This window comes from Dromaius novaehollandiae, chromosome 11 (assembly GCF_036370855.1).
Source record: "Dromaius novaehollandiae isolate bDroNov1 chromosome 11, bDroNov1.hap1, whole genome shotgun sequence".
Classification (NCBI taxonomy): domain Eukaryota; kingdom Metazoa; phylum Chordata; class Aves; order Casuariiformes; family Dromaiidae; genus Dromaius; species Dromaius novaehollandiae.
The window spans coordinates 8,346,691-8,368,281 of record NC_088108.1 but is presented as its reverse complement, the minus strand read 5'-3'; the positions used below and the strand labels follow the sequence as shown (position 1 = coordinate 8,368,281).

The 21,591-nt window shown below is 40.2% G+C and overlaps 1 protein-coding gene across 4 annotated transcripts in view; it reads right to left on the bottom strand.

The window, feature by feature from the left end:
• Positions 1–21,591, bottom strand: part of TENM1 (teneurin transmembrane protein 1) — a 748,569-nt gene that overhangs the window by 146,220 nt on the left and 580,758 nt on the right. For all 4 annotated transcript variants that reach the window (XM_064518178.1, XM_064518175.1, XM_064518176.1 and 1 more), the window contains 2 exons: positions 18,355–18,595; positions 5,198–5,436 (listed from right to left, as the gene is read on the bottom strand). In XM_064518178.1, the coding sequence (XP_064374248.1) occupies positions 5,198–5,436; positions 18,355–18,595 (480 nt within the window). The remainder of the gene's footprint in view (positions 1–5,197; positions 5,437–18,354; positions 18,596–21,591) is intronic.

Here is a 21,591-nt window from a genome sequence, read left to right as displayed (position 1 = left end):
AGCTAAGAGTCAAGAATCAAATTCTGCTGCTGAATCCCAACCTACAGACAGGGTGCCTTTCTTTTTTAGGCTTGTTTTGTAGATAAAATGCTAATGTCATTCTACTATAATGAAATTTGAGACTGTTAATACTGGATTCAGCCTGAAGCATCCTACCATTTTTTTTTCTTTTTGGATTTGCATTGAAGTGACATGTTATTCTGGACCATACAGTTTTTATATCCATCTTAACTTTCAAGCATTCTCCTCTATCTCAAGCAGCATCCTCTTTATATATATTTTTTATACCTGAGAATGAAAATATTCCCCCTCCCCTGCAATCCTCCTACTCAGACATAGAATAATTAGCCTGGTCTCACTTTTCATTACTAAGCCGTCTGTTAAAGTGAGGAACAAAGTAATCTTAGACAATAATACAGCGTTGTCAAGCCTTTTCCTCAGTGTAGCTGAAGGTTTGCGACAATACCAGATTTGCCGGCGAGACCCTGGCTCGGAGGGAAGAGATGCCCTGATTTCCAGCTGGGAAACCCTGATGTATGCTCCTCGGTGAGAACGATCCCACTGACAAGCTCCTTAATGCGACAGAGTTGCACATCTAGACCTGACGCATTTACCAGTGTGTATTATACCATGACACTCTTCAATGTAAAATCAGCAAATTTACTACTTCAGCCTTCTCTGCCTAACTTCTAGTTCTCAAAGGCTTCTATTTTTCCCACTGTTCTTTATTGTGTAAAGCCATAAAATCAATGTTACAAATCTATGGACTGAGACACACACGTCCTCAAAATTTGGCCTAGCCTTTCCGCTGCTAAAGCCATCACTCCTTTGCCTTGTCCAGAGTATGAGAAATGAGAAAACCAGTGGCAAACAGCAGAGAGGTTTTAATTTCCTCGCCCTCCATATGAGCATAATCTTAGACCTAACAACCATCTCCACTGCCTGCTCACAAATAGTGGTAATATCGTGAAGGGCAGGGATAACTTTGCATTCATACTTGAGAATTCATTTGTATATAAAATAGCCATTTTGTAGTCAGAGATGGTTAAATCCAGGAACTTGGGATCCAATTTTCAGAGGCACTGAACATTTGCATCTCCTCTTAAAATCAATAGAAACTGTAGGAGTTCAGCACCTTTGATCAATAGGACCAGTGATTTGCAAGTCCTAATCAGATACTGATAAAAGGGTAAGACATCATGGAAGAAAAATCCTACTGAATAACGGGCTAAAAATAACTGACTAGATGAACAGTCACACCATCAAACATTGTATTGTATTTAAAGAAAATAGTATAGTAGTGAAGAACTACAGAAAAAATATATACTTCTTATTTTAACTCTTACATTTGCCTTATATGCTCTTTTTAAACTTTTGGTCAAATTTTTGTTTTAATTGGTGATGGATTCTAAGGTTTTTATTACAATAAGAGTAAAAAAGAGAATATTTAGCGATACTGCTCCAGAATGGTAAGCTATCTCCTACTGTTTACAGCAGCACAGACTAATAGATGAGCACAGAGACACAACTATCGACTGCACTGAATCAAACAGATACGGTCGTTTCTTTCATGTGATAATTAGGAATCTCTGTTATGGTCATTAGACGCACCTCATGCCACAGACAGAAATATGCACCGACACAAAGCCAGGAATTTATCTGTTTCTCTTTTATAATCAAAATTAAAAACTTTGACTGTAACTGTATTTCTATAATTTTCCCTCAAGTACAGTCAGATTTTTTTTAATTTAAGCATTCATTCGCACATTTGCCTAAACCTTTAAAACATGAACAGTTTATACAGCCTCCAGACAGAGCGTGTGCTAGGAGGCAGATTTTGCCCACTTCACACTGCTTCTTGGTAGACAAATTGAAGCAATTGTGCCCCAGATGGGCAGGAAGGCATTATTGTTGCCAACATATATGAAAGTATAAACGAAAAATATATATATATGCCTTTATTCAATAGAGAAATAATTCAATGCATTTACAGAGAGGAGACCAAACACCCTCTTTATGAAATGAGCACTTAGCAATAGTAACTACTGTGACTTTACAACCTACTCATAGAAATTACTCCTGCTAAGGTGAAAATGTTTTACTTGCTAAACTAAATACTGTGACTAAAGGTTTTCAATAAATCAGCTTTTATACAAGCATTTACAGGATTCTATAATTTCCTTATCGCCCATAATACTCAAATTTATTTTGGCAAGAAGGACCAAATAATAAACATGCTTAATTATAGGGCAAAAATGGGAACATAGAGAAAAATCTATATTATTATCATTTTTTTTTAACTGACTAGGAGTTCAAAAGTTAGAAAACGCAGAAGAAATATGTGTTCTCAATTAAAGTTTCTGTACTGGGACTTACTGATAATAAGGAAAGACTGAAAAGTAAAAGAAGGAAAATTTAATAATTCATCTTCTGAGGAAAAAGAAAACAATGACAGTTTACACCAATATGGAACAGGTCTTGGTTGGTTCCTTATAAATTTTAGAGCCATTTGCAAATTTTTGATCTGGAATAAGCCTTGAATTTTCAAGACTTTGGGCCTGTTCTGATCTGATGCTTAGATATGGGCCTTTTTTCTTTTTTAAAAAAAACAGTAACACATAGCTCTTGCATCTAACAGTAGTAAAAGATAGTTGATAAAGCACACTTAAGCTATTAGATATGCATAAGAAAAAGCTTAGATGTTAAATTTTGACCTAGGTTCATCTGGCCTAAAATCTCAGCTCATTGCATGTTACTGTAGACTATGCCATAAAACATATGATGGAAATAATTCTGCCTTTACAAGCTCTCCCTTATCCTTCCGGTAACAATCACTGAGTTGATCGCAGAGAGGTTTGATCCTGAAAGTAATAGGAACTTTGCTCCACAACTTGGGCCCAAGTCTACAGTCCTCGCTCACGGGTAACTCCCTTTGACTTTAAGGGAAGCTTCCTGAAGCAAGGACTGAGGGACCTGACGCAATGCGGATCACAGCGAAAAGAAAATACTTGCTGGAGAGTATTTTAACTGGAGAGTGTTGCATGCAGTCTGATTCTGTATATTCACCTACCGTTATTTGAAACTTGCACATTTAAATTCTTGGCATGAAAAGATATGCAAGTATGAAACCCTAAGAACAACTGAACTTTGAAAATAATTTATATGCTATTATCCATACTTAACAAAAGGGAAAAAATTAAGGTACCTGACTCAGAACAACAGACCGTGAACATATTTAAATATTTAACCAACCAGAAATAGGCAGCATAAATATTAACTTGGAATAAGTTTACTAGTATTTGCATTTACAAGAAAACTTTTGCAACTGAAAAATTTCTGGGGCAAACAAAAAGAAATAAGTGCACTTTGGAAATTTTTCTGAATTAATATTTCTGGTTCAGAGATTTGTATTTTGCTATAGAAAACATCAGTAGAAATACCTATAAAATATAAAACATAAAGATATATTACTTTTAGTTAGTCCTGCCTAACTAAAAACAGGTGTAACACCTTTGTGATGCTGTGTTAAGATACGTACAGACATGCCTATAGGGAATTCACATAGGGCTTTTCCATTCGCAGCGGTGCGGAGCTCCTACGGCGTTCTCAGGCCGAGGATGTGTGGCACTGTACTTCTGCAAAGTTAAACAGTTTTTCCCAGTGGCAGACTGAGATCTAGGCAGGGATGAAGCAGGCAGTGTTTCATCCAGATAAAACTGAGATGGTGTGGGTGGGATATATATGTAGCAAACAGATGAGGCTGCAAAAATTATACAGCCAGTCCTAAGTGAGGGCATATGCTCACCAGCTGTTATGTAAATCTGCAATTAATGTAGCTTACTAGATCCTCAGGTGCTTTCAAATAATCATACGCCAGAAATGATCAAATCTGCTTTCCCATCTGCATTAGACCAGGGTGTTAGAAAAAAATCCCTCCTGATGAACATCTCACTGATAATAACTAGACCTTTGTCACTGTGGGACCAAAAATACAGTGGAAAACAAAATGACTGGAATTTTCAGTGGGACTTGGTTTAGAAACCCAAATCCCTCATAAAGACTTTATTCAGGGAATATAGAAAAGCAATGGCTTCTCTTCTGGTTGAAGGTATATCTCAGTATCCCTGCACAAATTCTCCCCAGTGCAAACTCCTCTTTCAGGCAAACCCAGAGACATTCCTATTCCAGCTAGAAGTTGCTGGTGATACTCTGGCTCCTGCTTATTTGCAGACTGGCAGCTACATCAGCAAAGTAAGAGTCTATGTGAGAAAGTGAATCACGCAAGCAAAAATTCGTTAGACTTCCTCGTGTTTATGGAAGCCACAGTCACATCCTAAGAGTCAGCATAATGAACATCCTGTCATACTTACATTTCAGATTGCAAAACCAACATGGAAATTAATGTTCAGCCAATATGTCATATATTAAGTCAAAAAGATTTGCTCTCTAGTGTATGATTTTAATCACACTCACTCCAAGTGCGATTCAGTATTTATTTTCCAAATAAAAGGAAGGAGTTTCTAACTACTTTGATAAATCCTACCAATCTATTGTGGTAACAAAATTGCGAAGTTACTTACCAAAAATGAGTTTGAAATTAAATAAGTGCACTTCAATCTATGTAACATTTTTCTGAAACATAAATTCGATACAGGCACAGCAAAATATGTCTTAGAAAATAAGGTATAAAGTGCTGGGTATTTTTAAAGCTAGCTACAAGTCTAACCAATGATGCAAGGGGAAAATACAAAAGTGTTAAATTTTGATCAGATCAAAGAAATGAAAGAAAGGCAGCAAGGCAAAAATACAATAGAGAGTTATCAATATCTTTTATGAAAAACTATTTAAGAGTAACAATATTGTAAGTCTTAATACGAAAACCAAACCTTTAATTTAAGAAAAATACCACGGCAATTAAAATCAGTAGGAGTCCTCTGCTAGTGCAAACATGTCATCTTGAATAATATTTCTTTCTCTATTAGGCAGTATTGAGGTTAACAGAGTAGAAAGTTAATGAGAACTCCATGTCGTGTGCAACCTCTAGCCAATCTAGTATTTTGCTTGCCAGAATTTACAGAGCACCCAGTGGCAAATAGTATTAGTAAAACATGATATTTATATTAGTGCAAAAGCAAGCATGACAACAGAACAGAAAAGGTAAAGAATAATTCAGCGTAGAAAATAAACAGAGGCTTACCGATAACATAGGCTAGCAACAACGCCAGTGTAACTGTAATAGCAGTAGCACTCAAAGCAGTGCACTTCCAGTTGCAACACCTGTAAGGTTTGTTAAAAGTGAAGGCAGGTCTAGAAAAGGTGCTTCTAGGAAGAGGCCTAGGAGGTGGAGAGTAAACAGTATTGGATGTTAAAGGATAGTTCTGACTGGCTGCACTGAAGATAGCTGAAGACCCAGATCCGTGTTTAAATAGGAAATGCCTACAAAAAGAAGACAAAGAACCACGTTGTAAACACCAGTCTGTGCTTCAAAAAGTGAAAGGAACTACATAAGCATCGTAGCATGACCAATATGTCTATAGAAAGCATAAAGACAGGAAAACGTATACTTGAACACCCTCCGAATTGGAAGTATAGCATTTTAACCACACCACAAGATCTTCAGTGATTTTTTAGTGAGGTGACATCAGGTGAATGCACTCCCCGTGCCCCCAGCAGCTCCGAGCGCGCGCGGGGCAGGCCGAAGGGCCCGGGCAGGACGGGCCCCGCGCTGCCGCAAACGCCTCCGCCCAGCTGCGCGCACCTCACCCGCAGCATACAGAAAGCGCAGAAGCCACCACCGCTCTGAGTATTCACTTCTTTGTTTTTTACCACAGATTCTCGCCAGAGAATAGGGAAAAAATAAAAAAAGGAGAGAAAGGAGACTCCCGAGTGGGAAATCCACAAGGACAACCCATTTGAAGGATGCTAGTTACTGTATAGGAAAGTACACAATCTGCTTAGTATTCTTAATTGAGCTATATCGAGAGCAGCTTTTCTTCAAATGCTTTTCCCTACAGTGTGTGGTTCTCAAATATACCAAGTTAGCAAGCTCATTTGGAGACCTATTTCAGTACGGGTGGGAGGACTGCCTTCAAGAAGGAAAAGCACCCAAGCAAAGACTGACATTAGCATCAGAAATGTGCCTTGCAGAACAGGCTCTGCTGTATGAATGCTGAGCAGTAATCTGTAGGAAGATGGAAGATTTTCAGGCCTGGCAAGTCCTCTCCAGGAAAATTAGGGAAGGGATATTTAATTTTTAAAAAATAACTTGCTGTCCTATGTGCTCAGATACTGTGGCAGTAAAGGACACAATCAAGTCTGACCATACAAAGTGTTCTTCTTTTGGAAGCACCGATTTTTCTGCACTTCTTTCCTTTGCTTTATGTGAGCGATAAGCTGGCACTGCACAGCGTGGGCGAGCAAGGACTGCCTTGGCCGCAGAGCTGCCGCCGCGGGAGCTGCGGCTTTAGCCCATACGTCTCTGTGGCCCGTAGCTAACTGAACCGACCCCTGGACAACAGCGGCATTTCTAGGGAGCAGCGCTAGCTCTCCCGAGCCAGCCAGCTCCTTGCTTTGGGAGCCAGGCCCCGGCGCGACCCTTCTGCAGCTCAGGTGCTCTGAACCGTAGGCCCGTTCGCACGAGCTCCCAGCTTCGTAACGGTGCGCGAGCGCCGCTGCTGTCGGCTCCTACGCGAGCCGCGTCTCCGTTCGTCCACCAGCTGCGAGACTCACGAGCGTCCCGGGCAGGGCGAGCACCGCCACAGCCCGCGTGCCGGGATGAGGGGTAAGAGCCACGGGTGAACGGCACAAGCAACCCAAACGACACGGAGGAGTTTCCAAGCTGAAGCTCACGGACGAGCACTGACATCATTTATGGCCTTTCAGATGACCAATGTGCCTTCACACCTCCAGGAAGGCACGAGAGAAGTTCTGGATGCCCATATAGATCGGTCACTCTGGCAGGAGTCCCCTGGTACGTCCACAGCGGGACGCACGCAGAGTCAAACGCTCGGGGGAAACGTGAGCATACCGTGACGTTTGACACAAGAATACTGTAAATCCAGGCTCATGAAAAGGTAATTGTTAAGATGGTGCAAGGGGTATGGTATTATCTGTTTCCATTGTAGGATTTTAAAAGAAAGGTTGCAGTTCTCCAAAATGCCAGATTATAGAAAATAAAAAGGTACTACAGAGCAGATTTACTTGTAAAGGGCCTTTTTTCAGGCAGTTACATAAAATGCAAATGAGAACACTGGATAACTTGTGTTACCGTTTGCACTGCCTACATACATGGATTCTTTTGACAAACCATCGAGAGCCAAATTCTGCGTTCCTTGCTGTGTTGAATAACATACCCAGGCTTCAGACTTAGGACACATGTAAGCAGTACTCAGCCCGATACAGACAACCGAATTTGACTGAGTACAGCACCCTGGGGGTACGTCAGACAACGCAGTCGAATCTGCTTTCCCATTCACTAGCATTTCATAGCTGTAGATATATAGAGTATGGCCCTTATTTAATAATGGCAATGCTCTGAACATGTTAATGTTCCCTGTAACTATGAGTTCAAAAGTTTTAAATTCAAATACAGTCACATAATAAATTCCAATGAAATAACATAACTGTCTATAAGACTACCTACTTCTGCTTCCCTCATACCAGGTCATTGGAAAATGCTTGGTTATTCTGGCTTCAGTATTTCTTTAGACTGCTTCACCGGCACGCATGAAGGCTTTCGCGAGTGTGTGGTTGTCTTGATTTTTGGTCAGCAGTTAACAAGATACACGGCCACCTAGACTTCGGTGGTGGTGACCTTCACAACAAAATTCCTCCTAATATTCAAGGGACCAGGAGCAAAATCACAATATAAAATAAGAAAAGTATTATTACAATTTATTTTAACCAGTCAATAGTTCTTTAAGTGGTTTACATGTTCAGGATATAATGACAAAAACCTACTTATCTGATACTTTTTCATTTAAAAATTTCGGAAATTACTGTAAAATGGCCTGATACTGGCAGTATTGATCGTCCTATATGGTGCACAGTTCAAAGATATCAGAGGTAACGGCAAGGAGATGCTGAACCGAAAGTTATTATTAAAGCTCTAATAGCCTAGCAATCAATAGCCAGGAATAATTTCATTCTCTTGCACAAGGATTTATAAATGGGGCTTGATAGCCTGATGGTAAAATACTAGTGTGCAGGGGGATTTCTTTAATAGCAGAAGAGCATGAGAATCTGAGTACACACAAGATGGATTCAGCTCACACCCTTTCAGCCAGATAGAAAACTATAATCACACACAGGAGAATTTATATAGCTCTAATTTGTTGTTATAAAACTGAGATCATGATGCAATACTACACTGAAGGTGAGCTACCAACGAAACACTGTCAAGAAAACGTTACAAACGGCAATTGTTAATGCATCCCATTTTGGGGAGTGTATAATGAGCACCTCACGACATTTCTGTAGAATTTGAAAAACACTGGTGGCACAGAGACAAATTTCCAAAGCTAGACTGTGACTATGTTCTCATAAACTCCGATGACTACTCATCTGTCTAAGCACACCACTGTTCCCAAAGGACATTAGGACACAGTAAACTGTTGCTATCAATTCTATAATATCAGCCTCTCTCTAAAGAGCAAAATAATAAAAATTGGAGTTCAAGAGTTTATATGTGACTATAGCTTGGTGTGTGCCTTAATATTCGATCTAACAGAAAAGGAGAGGCTTTTTTCTGAATTGAGAGCACAAGAAAAATCAGAGGATTTATAAGATTGACAGATAAGACCACTCATAGTGAGTAAAAAAGTTCTAAACGTTCACAAAAATGTCAAAAACATTCATAAAGACAAAAATACTACTCTCTTAGAAAAAGAAACACAAGACAGCCTGCAAGGCATCTGTGAAATAAAAGTCACTTAATATAAGGCTGATAATTCCAAGACATAAAAATATTCAAGGCTCAGTAATAATTTCACTGCACAAAACATACAGTTGGAAAACTTTCTTTTTTAATGTAATCACCATGTCTGTTTGCCTATCTGTCTACTTGGTCGTCTCTACAAATGCAAAACCTCCGAACTTTGAATTCTTGCAAACAAATCTGACAGGAAGAAAAAGATCCTACCAGTCTCATGAAAATCAGCAATGAGACAGAGGACCCCAATGCTACCGAGCTCCCATTAATAACCTCAGCTCCTCATCCCCTCTGCAATGCTCCCACCAGCTGTGCACCCTGCCTCCTGGGGCTAACGACTCAGGGTGCAAATCGGCTGGGAGCACCAAGGTCCAGACCTGCTGCCTTGACTCCCCCGGTCAGACAGGGAGTTATTGGGGAGCTCAGCTAACATAAGGCATGAAATCAGCCCCCTTAGTCCTGCTGATAGCAGAAAAGCTCATTTTCAGTAACGGAGGGGTTTCACATGGCTCATCTAAGCGTTCTTGCTCTTGTTCTACCTCAAGAGGAACAGCACGTAACTCCAAGCATCCAGCTCACACAAAAACATTGAATTCTTAGTTAGGAAAAACTTAGAGAATGGTAATTCATTTCTTTCTTTACACATTCCTCTGTCAGGATGTTTTGTTACATACTTTTGGCTTCTTACCTGGAGTGGCAACCTAAGTCCTATAAAAGCTACACACAAAGCAACATCCCAGCTGAATTCATGAGATGGTAATGGAAAACCATTACAGAATCTAGATTAACCACACACAGCATTCCTTAATTAAATCCTGAGAAAGTATTTTGCTATCCCAGTACTGTAGCTGTGTCCCTCTACTCTGTTGAGGGCTTGGCATTGCTTCTGTATGTTGTAAGCACTTGCCCTATGTTTCAACCTTTAATCTGTGGGCGTAGAAGTTTACCTTGTACATTGCAACATGTTTTCCTTCATTTTATTAAAAAATACAAATTTGTAAGAGAAAAATGAAGGATGAAAGGAGATTTGAAAGCAATCCAATGGAGGAATTAGGAGAAATACAAATGCAAAAGAAATCTTGCAATGCCTGGGCCAAAAGATTTGTCTGCATTTCTCCTGGATAAAGCAAGTAGGAACACATTTGTACTTGCATGCATTTCAGTTTCAAGCAGCTATTAAAAGCCTAATAATCTACTGCATAACTAAGTGACAACAAAGCTAGAAGGTCTTTGGTTTGGTCATGTAAGTATTTCAACTTCTTTTTAACCGAGTTAGGTAACTGTATACTCAAACTTAACCAGGCAATTGAAATAATTCTAATTTAGATGCTAACAGAAGCAGCAAGGGGAATTCTTTAATAGCATAATTATTGAACCATAGGAAGAATGCTCTCTGATTTTTGGCATATCCAAAAAACATGTAAAGATGGTAGCCAAAAGATTAGCTTTAGAATTGATATAGTTGCCAATCTACTTTGGCTAGCATTGACCACATGCCCACAGCCCTTTTTAGTTGTGCAGTATTTCCTGTGACACTGGAAAGAATTAGAAACTTGCTCTTTACTGATTTTCTATCCATTCTACTCTATACCATGAATGTGAGGAGAAGGAAACTCCTAAATTTAGATAATAATCCGAATATGGACCTTTGTATATAAATCATTCCTTATCTCCCACGTGGCTCTCAGTGAAGTATATAGTATAAAAACAAGATGGCTGTTCTATAACAATAATAAACTAATTATACTGTCTTGTTTAAAACCAATCTGGCAAAAAGGTATATGAATTATATGACATGACTCATAATTACAGATAGAATCTGACCTATAATTGTATCTGGTGCAGCGCTGTGCCCTATTCTAGCTATTTATTTATGAGAACACGGATGAAAGAAGAGGGAAATGGTTATGAAAAGTATGTAGCTAATTTATTATACGATTCTATCTTTATATGTATAATTGAAATTCATTTAAAGACCCATCAGAGATTTGTCTTTGGGAATACAACTGCATTGTTTTAATTCCCTTTTGAGTTGGATTTGCCTTCTGAATCATTTACACAGAATTGCCTCCCTTTACGCACTCATGTTTACTTTGCATGGTGTTTGAAAACTTAGCCCCGTGACCCTGCACACAATGGGATGTGAAAAGACCGTCTGTGTCCCTTGGTGATCACTTCATTAGAGAGCACCAACAGAAGTGACACGACGCTGAGCCGCTCGCCCGTCACTGCCCTAGGCAGGCTCACGCGCTCAACCAGGCAGCTCAGCTTTCAAGTCCCCGGCACAAATCTGGGACAATAACTATATAAAAGCAGGACACTGCCAAAAATCAGTCAAGAGCAGTTCTAATATGGGACAGTCCTCTGAAATACAATCTTCCTCCGGTTTCATTGGCCATTTACTGAAAAAGCAGCCAAAACAAAAGCTACCATATTGGAGGCAGAAATTAGTCCGGTATAGATTAGTATGTGCTTTACTGTTATGATGCACAGTGACATTGCTTTACCAATGCCATATTTTTAAATTCAAAGGGCTTTTCTGTGGATTAGGACCTTAACAAACAGTACAATTCAAACAACATCTGAGTAAAACTGATCAATGTACACAAGGATTAGTGGGGCAAACACTATGGGAGCTCATGGTCTAGTCTATTTTTTCAGTAATTTTCTAATTTTCCATTGGTAAAATGAGAATGATAGTACTTACAATACCATTTACAAAGGTTTTATAATGAACAGTTAGGTAATATCTGAAGGGTACTTTGAAATCATAAAGTGAGAAGGACAAACACATCAATACTGTGGTTTTGTTGCTCACATCCGTGATTATAAGCACAGCTTAAAACAAAGGAATGAATATGAGATAACTAAGGCAGAAATAGTTGCCCCATAGTTCTCTTTGCCATGTATTTCCTCCTGTGGGTGTTCATGCATATTCCTTCCTACTTTTCCTCCTAGCAGGTGAGCCGACATCCAAACACCTACACTCCCATGCAGATAGTCGAAAGCCAAGCTGTACTGCAACAGTGACAAATAACACTCTCAACATATTCAACTCGGCAAGAGGTGTATCACCTTACCTATCTAAATATTATCTAATCTTCCAGAAGAGAATACCTGGAAGGAAGCTCTCTGGGGCACGGATACATGTTTCCAGGCAACAACATTCCAAATATGTAAGTTTCTCCTTAAAATGAAAAGATACGATCTTCTGCATACCTATGTCCCTTTCTGCTACATATATTCTGTTTTCCAAATCAGATTAGACCCTCTGTATTAACCTGTTAATATTTTTCTCTTTCAAAATTTATACTTAGTCTGCTTCTGTTTTAGTAAATGAAAATACTGTGCTTTATAGAAAGCTACCAGGCCAACTTGGTTATTGGTGGCCATAAAATAACGACATATTTTTACTCTTATTTATTACTTTATACACTAGTCCATTATTCAAAATGAGCAAAGAGTATCTACAGCATGGCATTTCAAATTACTATATCCAGTCTGGATAAAAACACTTGCACATACAAATACTATCATACTGTTCCAGGGAAGCCCAAACCTGACCTTCTCCCAAAGAAAAATTACAGTAGAATAAAAAACAATTTAAATTGCCTTATAGTGACTGGATTCCAGATTATTCAAGAGAAGAACAGAGCCTCAAGTGCCATAGCTGGAGACATTAAAATTGTAATTCATTGGAGTTGACAAATGTTTGTATTTTTATTTCCATAAAAGATGGTTTCATCCTTGCATTATTAAATTTAGGGTCATATTTACAGCTTTTATATTAAGTTCACGGTCATATTTATGGCTTTCAATATATCTTTTTCAATTCAGAAGTCTTAAATATTTTTAGGTCTTTTCTTTTCTGCAGTGAAAACACATGGGACTTTGAATTTCTAACCCTTACCATGTGTCTGCGTTTAATACGATCAGCCTCTCTGTAGGTTAGATTTATTGCTTAATTAGGTAGAAAATGACAAAATACAAGAACCATATCAAAATAGCAGATAGCGAACAACACGATTTGAAGGAAAGATCATAAATGAAATCTCCCTGCATTTATTTTTGGAATAACCACAAGTAAGGCCATTTAACTCAGGAGCAAGTCCCATTCACAAACAAGGTACTGATGAATTGCACTGCTCAAACAGTAATTGTCTCCTTGCTTGGTGCTTTGTGGTCATCAACACCTGTCTGCCTTCGGAGCCGTAACAAAACATTCCGTTTGCTGTGGAAAACCTGGAAGTGGGAAAAGGAAGGCACAAAAGCACTTTCTGCATCTCTGCAGTGGGGCAACATTTTCAGGATGATGAAGTGACCAAGGAGAAAACTGAACTTTGTGTGTGCATGTACTTTTACGTGTTTTATTATTATTTCTGCATGTAGCATGACTCCAGCTTAAACTGACCAAGACTGAGTATGCACAGGTTTCTGTGGTCTGGAAGACTATAAACATATGTGCAAATAATTATGAGCTTGATTAAAAAAGGGAAAACCATAGTACTGAATAAATGTTTTGGTAAGTGACAGTTGTTAAGATCATATTAAAAAACACCACAAACAAGACAACATTTTCATGAAAACAGAAATCCAGAGAATCTTAAATATGCACCTTTAAACAACTACATGATATAGAGAGGAATGACACTGTCTGTATAAGGGGCTGATTAAACTTCTTAGACTCCAAAACTCTTAAAGTTTTTAAATGCTTAGAACCAGAATCAAATTTTAGGGCTCTGAAATATTGCTGAATAATAACTAAAAATCACAACTGCCTTGAACCCCAAATACTTCTCTTATTATCCTACAACTTTAAAGTTTTATAAAAATTAATGATAATTGAATCTCAGGTTCATGGTCTGGTACCTCACTGTCCCTTTAGAGAAGCTATTACCATGGTGATAAGATTGCTTAAATTAAGCTGTCTTTTCCACAGTACTTGGCTCATTGCCAGTGCACTGAAGGGAGATTTCAGTCCATTCAGCACAGCATTAACCTTACTGCCAACACTGCTAAATGGGTTATAGGAATGAGAAAGAAATTTGATTTAGAAAAAGAAGGAACAAGCAAATATGTAAAATCCTGAAGCACAAAATACAGGACCAAAAAATACACACTTTGAAACAAAGTCAGAATTAGATAAGTTTTGATGTTTTGACAGAGAATTTAAATATCACAAAGTAACACGCACCTAATACCCAGGGAGTCTAAATGCAAAACCATATTCAAAATAAGCCTGTCCAATGGTTTATCCATGAGAGGGAACTGTAGCATAACACACAAAGGATCAGAAATAGTATCAACTGAAATACACATTTAAAATCTAATCTTTTCTTTGTATTTTGGAAATTGACTGAAAAAAAATAGCAAGCACCAGAAAAAAACAAAATATCAGGTACATAAACAAACGCTGAGTCAACTAACAGGGAACAGAGAAAATGAGAAACACACTCTTCTGAATTGTCAGGGTTTAAAACATACTCCATAAAAAGCAGTAAGCCATGTTCAAATGGCGCTGTCAGAGATAATGACAATGTATAACACTGTAAATCATAAGATTTGAAACATTAGAGGAAAGTATCTATGAAACCCAAAAAAACAATTATTTTAGTGGAAAGGAAGGGAACAGGCAATAGGTTGCAAGTACTTTATTCTGGCGGAGAAGAAAAAAATCAATTTATGTAAAAGCCCAATAACATTATGCTGCTAAAAAAGAGAATCAATGTTTCCTGTGTTTTTATGTGATGCAAGAGAACCTTGCAGTCTTTTCTTTGGCAATACTTACAAATTATTTTCTGTGTGACACAACGAAATTACTGCATGTTCCTAAGTCATTTTAATAATGAATAAGTTGTGTTCAGTACCGTATGTGCGTGCATACAGATAGAGCACACATTTGCATTCGCAGGGACGTCACAGCCCTGAAGGCTGCAGCGCGGTCAGCTGGCAGGTTAAGCTGTCACACTTCCTACAGGTACAGTTTTTCTCCTATTTCTTCATCAAGGACTATTCTACATCTCATCCTCTGAAGCCGTAAAGGTGTTCCTACTCCCTGGCTTCACCTGGGCTGCTTTCAGTCCGAGCAACAGCCGGAGGCAGAAAACTGGCCCTGACAATGACGAAGACCTAGATTCCATTTTTGGCTTTGCCAAAAGCTGGTGTGAACTTGAAGGAGCCATTTCACCTTTCTATTTCAGTCTACTCATTAAAAAGGTGGGATAGCAGGTTGGGGCCTGGCAAGAGTGTTTTGTGGATTAGTCCGTGCCTGCAACACCTTGAGATGAGGCACAGAACACTTACAGAGTTTCTGATTAGCCCTTTTCTATGAAAACATAACAAAGTTTTACTCTACAGAAAAACTGCTGGAACATACCACCTCTGCATAAGTCTCTACTGCACCCCTTTCCAGTCTAATGTAGGTTTTCAAAGCCTAATTATATAAGAATAGATTTCTAGTCAGTATGTTAAATATATTTTCAGAACTACAGAGTTTTCTTTCATGTAAATGTGACACATTACCATTACAAGCCAACTCATAAATGTGCTTCATTTCTGACTATCCAGAGCAAACAGGACTTGTAGGCAAATGATTAGTTCCAGGAAATCTTCTCCTGTCTGAAAATTCTCCCATATTATGCGATGATAGCTAAACTGTGCAAACACATGCGCTGTTTATGGATTAACGGGAGATTCTGTTGGATAGAAAGGCTGAACATGTGCATTGTGATTTTTGTCCAGTTATTACAGTAGGGAATAAATTACTGTCTCTAAATCTTCTTTTTGATTGCAAATGTTCCAAATTAAAAAAATAAAATCTGCTTATACATATTAGGTACAAATATATTAGGTAGATTTTGTACTATTAAAGATTTAGCACAGAAATACAGCTGCCATTGACATGTTTCCATTTATTTTGCAGGATTATTTTTAATGGAGGGCTGAACATTAACGGAGGAGAAAAGGAAGAGAATCCAGATATTAGGCCAAAGTATTTTCAATTCCATCTGAATCATTCCCCGTTAAAGAAGGAAAACAAAGTTCCAACTGTTCTTTTTCTCTAAGACTGTGTTGTGCGGTACAGACTTCTGGGAAGTGGTGACCACAAATATTTTTTATTACAATGTTCCCCTGCTATATCACTTGTCCCTACATAAACTGCAGATATACCTTGGCGAACAGTTTTGTAGATTCTGCTTTAAGACTATATAGCCTTTCAGGCAGGTTCATGAGAGGCTGCAGCTAGCTTCCAGAGGGTGCTCAAAATCAGCTAAAACAGCCACTGAAGGTTAGCAACGGGGAAAATTCCCAGACTTGGTGAGTCACCGAAGTGTAGCCTACAGTATGTTCTACAGGTTGGATTCCTAATCCACTGCACAGCCCTCTCACCAGGATCCAGTCTGATAGAGATATGTATATATCTAGAGAATACCCTTCATGCAAAGATTCAAATTTGTAAAAATAGTAAGCCAGAAAAATCGAAGAGCTTACAAACCAAACCAAAAATCATAAAGTACTTCCCCCAATAAGGAGGGCTGAAGAGAAAATACTAAAGGGATGGAGAAAGGCTGCAGAAGATTTACCTAAGTGTTAACCGAAGACAACCAAAAAGGACTCAGTGGGTCCAGAATGCCTACAGATCAGGTTCAGAGGCAGCAGAAGGTATAGATATACAAGCTTGTTACAGAAATGAGAGAGATTTATCATTATAAAAATTAAGTAAAGAGGAATTCTGATTCTATTTATGGAATACTGAGGTTTTTAAAAATTTATTTAAGAGATAATAGAATTTGACTGATACTTACTGATGAATGAGTGCTAGAAATTTTTATTTTTTATAGTTTTCAATGTATATTATGTCACTGTTGTTATCACTTTTTTTCTCCTCAAGTTCTCATCTCCAAAAAGCTAAATGTTTTCTATTTTGATTCAATCTTCGACTAAAAAATTGTATTCTGAAAAATGGATAAATGTGGTTAAACATGAATTTCAAACAGAAGCATTTAAAAAATTGCTTCCAGTTCATCTATTTGATATAACTTTGAAAAAACACAGATTGAGGGACTAGTGGGACTAAAATTTTGCATATGTTCAGCTTGGGGAAAAAGTTTCTTTACTCCTTGATTATTTTGTGGTATTTCAAGCAGATATCCTTAAGACAAAAAAAGAAAAGTTTTATTTCAGAATGAATCAGCTCATTCTTCAATTCCAATTCAACAGCCCTTCAAAGACAGACTTATTCTACATGAGATTTCTGTTTGGCAGCAATTATATGTTTAAAGATTTATACTAAAATTAAATTATGTTATAAAATCAAAAGGGTTTAAGTGATTAAATAATTGTGATAACTGGTAATTGGACATATATATATATATTTATAAAGCCACATTTATGCACATTACATTATATTCTTTGGGTCAGGTTAGTCCAATGTCAGTTCATCTGAGTATCACCAAATATCTTTCAGAGAGTCCTGTGCTTTTTATGTTGTAGACTGTTAAAACCCAAAGGAAACCCTAGTCAAAACTTGGTGCTATATTCACAATGATTCTAAAAGGAAGAGAAGTGTTGTAGAAAATCAAGGGCTGATTATATGCATCAAGTCAGCAGACACAACTGTATTTAAAGGCCATCAAATTAGCTAATACTTGCCAGGAACAAAGAAGCTTATAGCCAGGAAGTCAGGGGAAGCTGTGCATGCACCTCCGCAGGCAGAATTCTGGGTACTGAGTCACAGGTTTTCCAAATACGGAATGTATTTGCTTGCCATTATTTTCCAAAGTAGATTATTTGTGTAAATTACAGATGATTCTGAAGTTGAACCCTTTGTGCTCTGCCTCCCAAAAGTAAGGCTTTTCATGTTCAATACATGTCTTTGGCCTGTATCATTTCTATATTATCAAATGATTATGGTATTCTTTGTGTATATATGCATTAACATGTTTAAACAAACATGGAGGAAAAAAAATACTTCAGCTTTATTTCATATCTCTTTTTTATCGCCAGGATGCCAAAGCCTGGACTGACTCCAGAGCCGCCAGAGCACACCAGTTAAACAAAACTTCCCCTATTTGCGGCTTGCTGCTTGTGCAGAATGTCCCCGGGAGAAGGCGGGATGGTGGCACAAGTGTGCAAGCACCAACCTTGCTTGCACACAAACCAAACCCAAGACAGCTGTGTAATGTACACATCTTAAAAAAATCCACCTCTTCCCAAACTTTACAAAACATGCTTTTATGAGCACTAATGATCTAGACGAACCGAATAAATACGGCACACAACAAGACGGCCTCAGATCAACATGCTTTGGCAGGGCCTGAATGACAAATCTGTAATGGCCTCTAACCTCCTCGTCAACGTGAGGCCTCCGCCCCAACTTTTTCTTAACGTTTCAGAGCTGCTGGGTAGCAGGGGTGGGTCTGTACCTGGTTTCCAGCGGTATGTTGCTGTTCAGGACCCAGCTGTTGTGGAGATGCACGGACTCCTGGGCGCTGGCGGGGGGCGTGGGGGCCGCGGGGCTGGGCTGGCTGCGCGTCGTCATCGACCTCCGCTGCAGAGAGTCGCCCGGCGGCGGCGGCTTCCGGCTGCAGGTGCAGGCGTGCGGCGGTGGCGGGGGCGGCGGCAGCGGCCTGAACGTGAACTGGTTGTGGGGGCTACCCGGCATGTCTGAAACAGCAAAGAAACCCACGGCGACTTGTGATTTCAGAACAGAGCAGGAGAGCGCGATACAACACTTAACGGGATTAAAGCATTGTGCAACCGATCACGCCGTTAAGTCGGGTATTTGTAAAACGTTACTGCAACTCGCAGAATAATTTAAAATACAATACTCTAATGAAATAAAGAACATTATAAACAGAATAAGGAATATTATACGTGCTCCAGCACTGTAGTTCAGTTCAGTTAAAAAAAAGAAAAAAGACAACAGAGCATTGATGTAATTTGTCATAGGATTTTTTGGGGAGGAGGGTAAAGAACAAATAAATCAAGCTGACATTGAATTACAGCACAGATACCAACTGATTTCATCAGGTATAAATCTCATTTAAGAACAGCTGTGAAAGAAACAGACACACTATAAGAATAAAAATCTTGCACTTCAAATCAAACGAGAAAATAATTCAGAGATTCCTTTTGCAAAACCACCGCCTAACGAGCATCCTCCACAAAATGAGGTTAACACAGTTCTGCAACTATTTTACTGCATTTGTTAAATTAGACCTGGGGAGCGGATCTCCTCGAGACTACCTGGAGCACTAATTATCCACACGCCTGAGTAGCTTTTATGGCAGCTGGAGGTGGCCCTGGAGCCCACAGCCACCAGCTCGGGCTGTAAACGGGGGCGGCGTGACCGAGGCTCCGCGGTCCGTGCGGCGGCAGCTGCCCGCGGGGCAGCGTGGCCGGGAGCAGCCCGCAGCGGGCACCACGTGCTCACGCGGCCGCTCTGCCTTGGCGCGTGCTGGGCTGCAGCGAGCTCGGTTGCCTGCAAAAGGAAGACGCAACTACGGAATAGCGGCATTTTGAAGGGACAATAACATCATGTTCTCTCCACTCCCCACAAGACTCTCAGGGCAGCAAGAAATGAAGTTATGGAGAACTGAGGCTTCCTTTGTAAAGGAACGATAAAAAATACCTTGCAAATGCTGAATAAAAATTGCTGCCAGATTGAGCAAACTGTGAAGCTATTAACTTGAAACTCTTCCAGTCCTAAATCTTGTCTTTTAGAAGTTACCGACTTACTAAGAAGTAGTTTTTGACCCTTTCAAAGGACATAACTAACGAAATGACCCAGATGCTTTCAGAACCCGTGAGCAGCCCCCCCAGCGAGCTTTGCGCCACACGTTGCCCTCACACCCTTCCCGTACGTCGACAGTTTCCTTGGGAAGGAAGGGGAGCTTCCGCTTGCGGGCTTGCACGACCTCGAGGGCTCGGCTGGGTTGCCTGGACAAGGGTTTCTGGCTCTCTGCAAGATGCCCCGGGTGTCCAGGCGGCGTGCGGGGGCGGTGGGCATGCCGCAGCACACGCGGGGCAGCGCTGCTCCGGGGCGGCCGCCGGCAGCAGGTCCGAGAACACCAGCGACGCCCGTGAGGAACCATCACACCCGCACGTCCCACTGCGAGGACCCTTGCTATGTCGAAGCACCCAGAGGTACAGGCATTTTCCTTCTGCATCACACACGCCTATGCAGGGGACAGACCTATTTGCTAATTAGTTTGTAGGGAAGAGCAGTTAAAGCGACCTTGCTGTCAGCCTCCAGGGAGCGGTGATGGAGGCATTTTTTCCCACCACAGCAGTGACTACTGCTGCCTCCTGTTTCTTTCCCTACAACCAGCTACACAGCCCCTCTCATGTAAGACCTCTCAGCTTGCAGGCACGGCTCACAACAGTTTCCGATGCGATAGCCAGGAGTCACACAAGGGAATTCAAAAAGGGGACGGGGCGGCCAGTGCACCTCGGCCGCGGCTGCTGCTCTGTGCCCTCCCCGCCCGCCCTCCCTCCCCCCGCTTTACCTCAGCCGCTTACACTGCAGCTAAACCTGCACCAGACCCAGCTGGAAGGCAGCTCCCCAAAAAACCCCCTGCAAGGAACTATGGTTGACATCCACTGACACCACGCAGTTTGGGGAAACTCCGGCAGGATCCACCTTCGTGACGCAAGGTGAAAGCGTGCCCCTGCCCTTCTTGGAAAGGCCGGCGGGAAAAAGCACTTTTTCCTCAGTGCCGACCACAACTTACCCCAGCTGGAGGAACAAGGTTGCTTAGCGCTCAGCGTAAGCTCTTCCATGCTGTGGTAAGCAAAGCTGTCACGGATTCGGCCCAGGTTTAATCCTTTTAAATTTCATTGATCTTTTATCAAGGCAGCATTCTTACATTTGCATTAAGGTTTACACTGGAATATTAGTTTGCATATACCAGAAAAGCATTTCTAAGCATATTAGAAAACTGGAGACCTCAGTAAATTAAATCACTGGAGTCAACAGTCCAGAGCTCTGAAATAATCTGCTATGCCACTTTCTTGTAAAAATTAATCTCAGTAAATCCTGTATCCTGCTATTTTAGAATCGAAAGCTACCAAAATTTTGGACATAATATTTGATGCCCAGCATCCTCAAGTATTTGATCAGTGACTTTGCCTTATTGGTGGTATCAAACCTATTTCCACCCTACAGAAAATCTGCAGGATTATTATACATCCCATAATTTGCATGACAAACCATTTTAATAGCTGTGCCACTGTCCTGTCAGCTAGAATACAATGATTTAAGCGATCTTTGCCATGACAGGCAGATTCCAGAAGGCACGTCCAAAGCCAAGCGGCAAACGCTGAGCAGTCGAGGCAACTGCTTCTGCAAGCACGGGAAAATGGTACAACCTATTTAGCAGCACGTTTTTTAGCTCCTTTCTTCTCCTTTTCCTGTGCTACCCCAATCCTGTTGACAGCACACCATTATCCAACAGATAATTTAGTTTGTTCCATGCGATAGGCTAAAGTTATTCGGCGAACCCTGCATTCCAAAAAATATTGCTGGTCAGTAGGGTACCTTATCTCCCAGCGCTGCTTCCCACAAGGCATTAATGCATCTGCGTTCACGGGGATTCGACTTTCATCATCTCACTTATCACCCCTCTGTGCAGCTACCGCCGCCACGGAAAACCTCACAT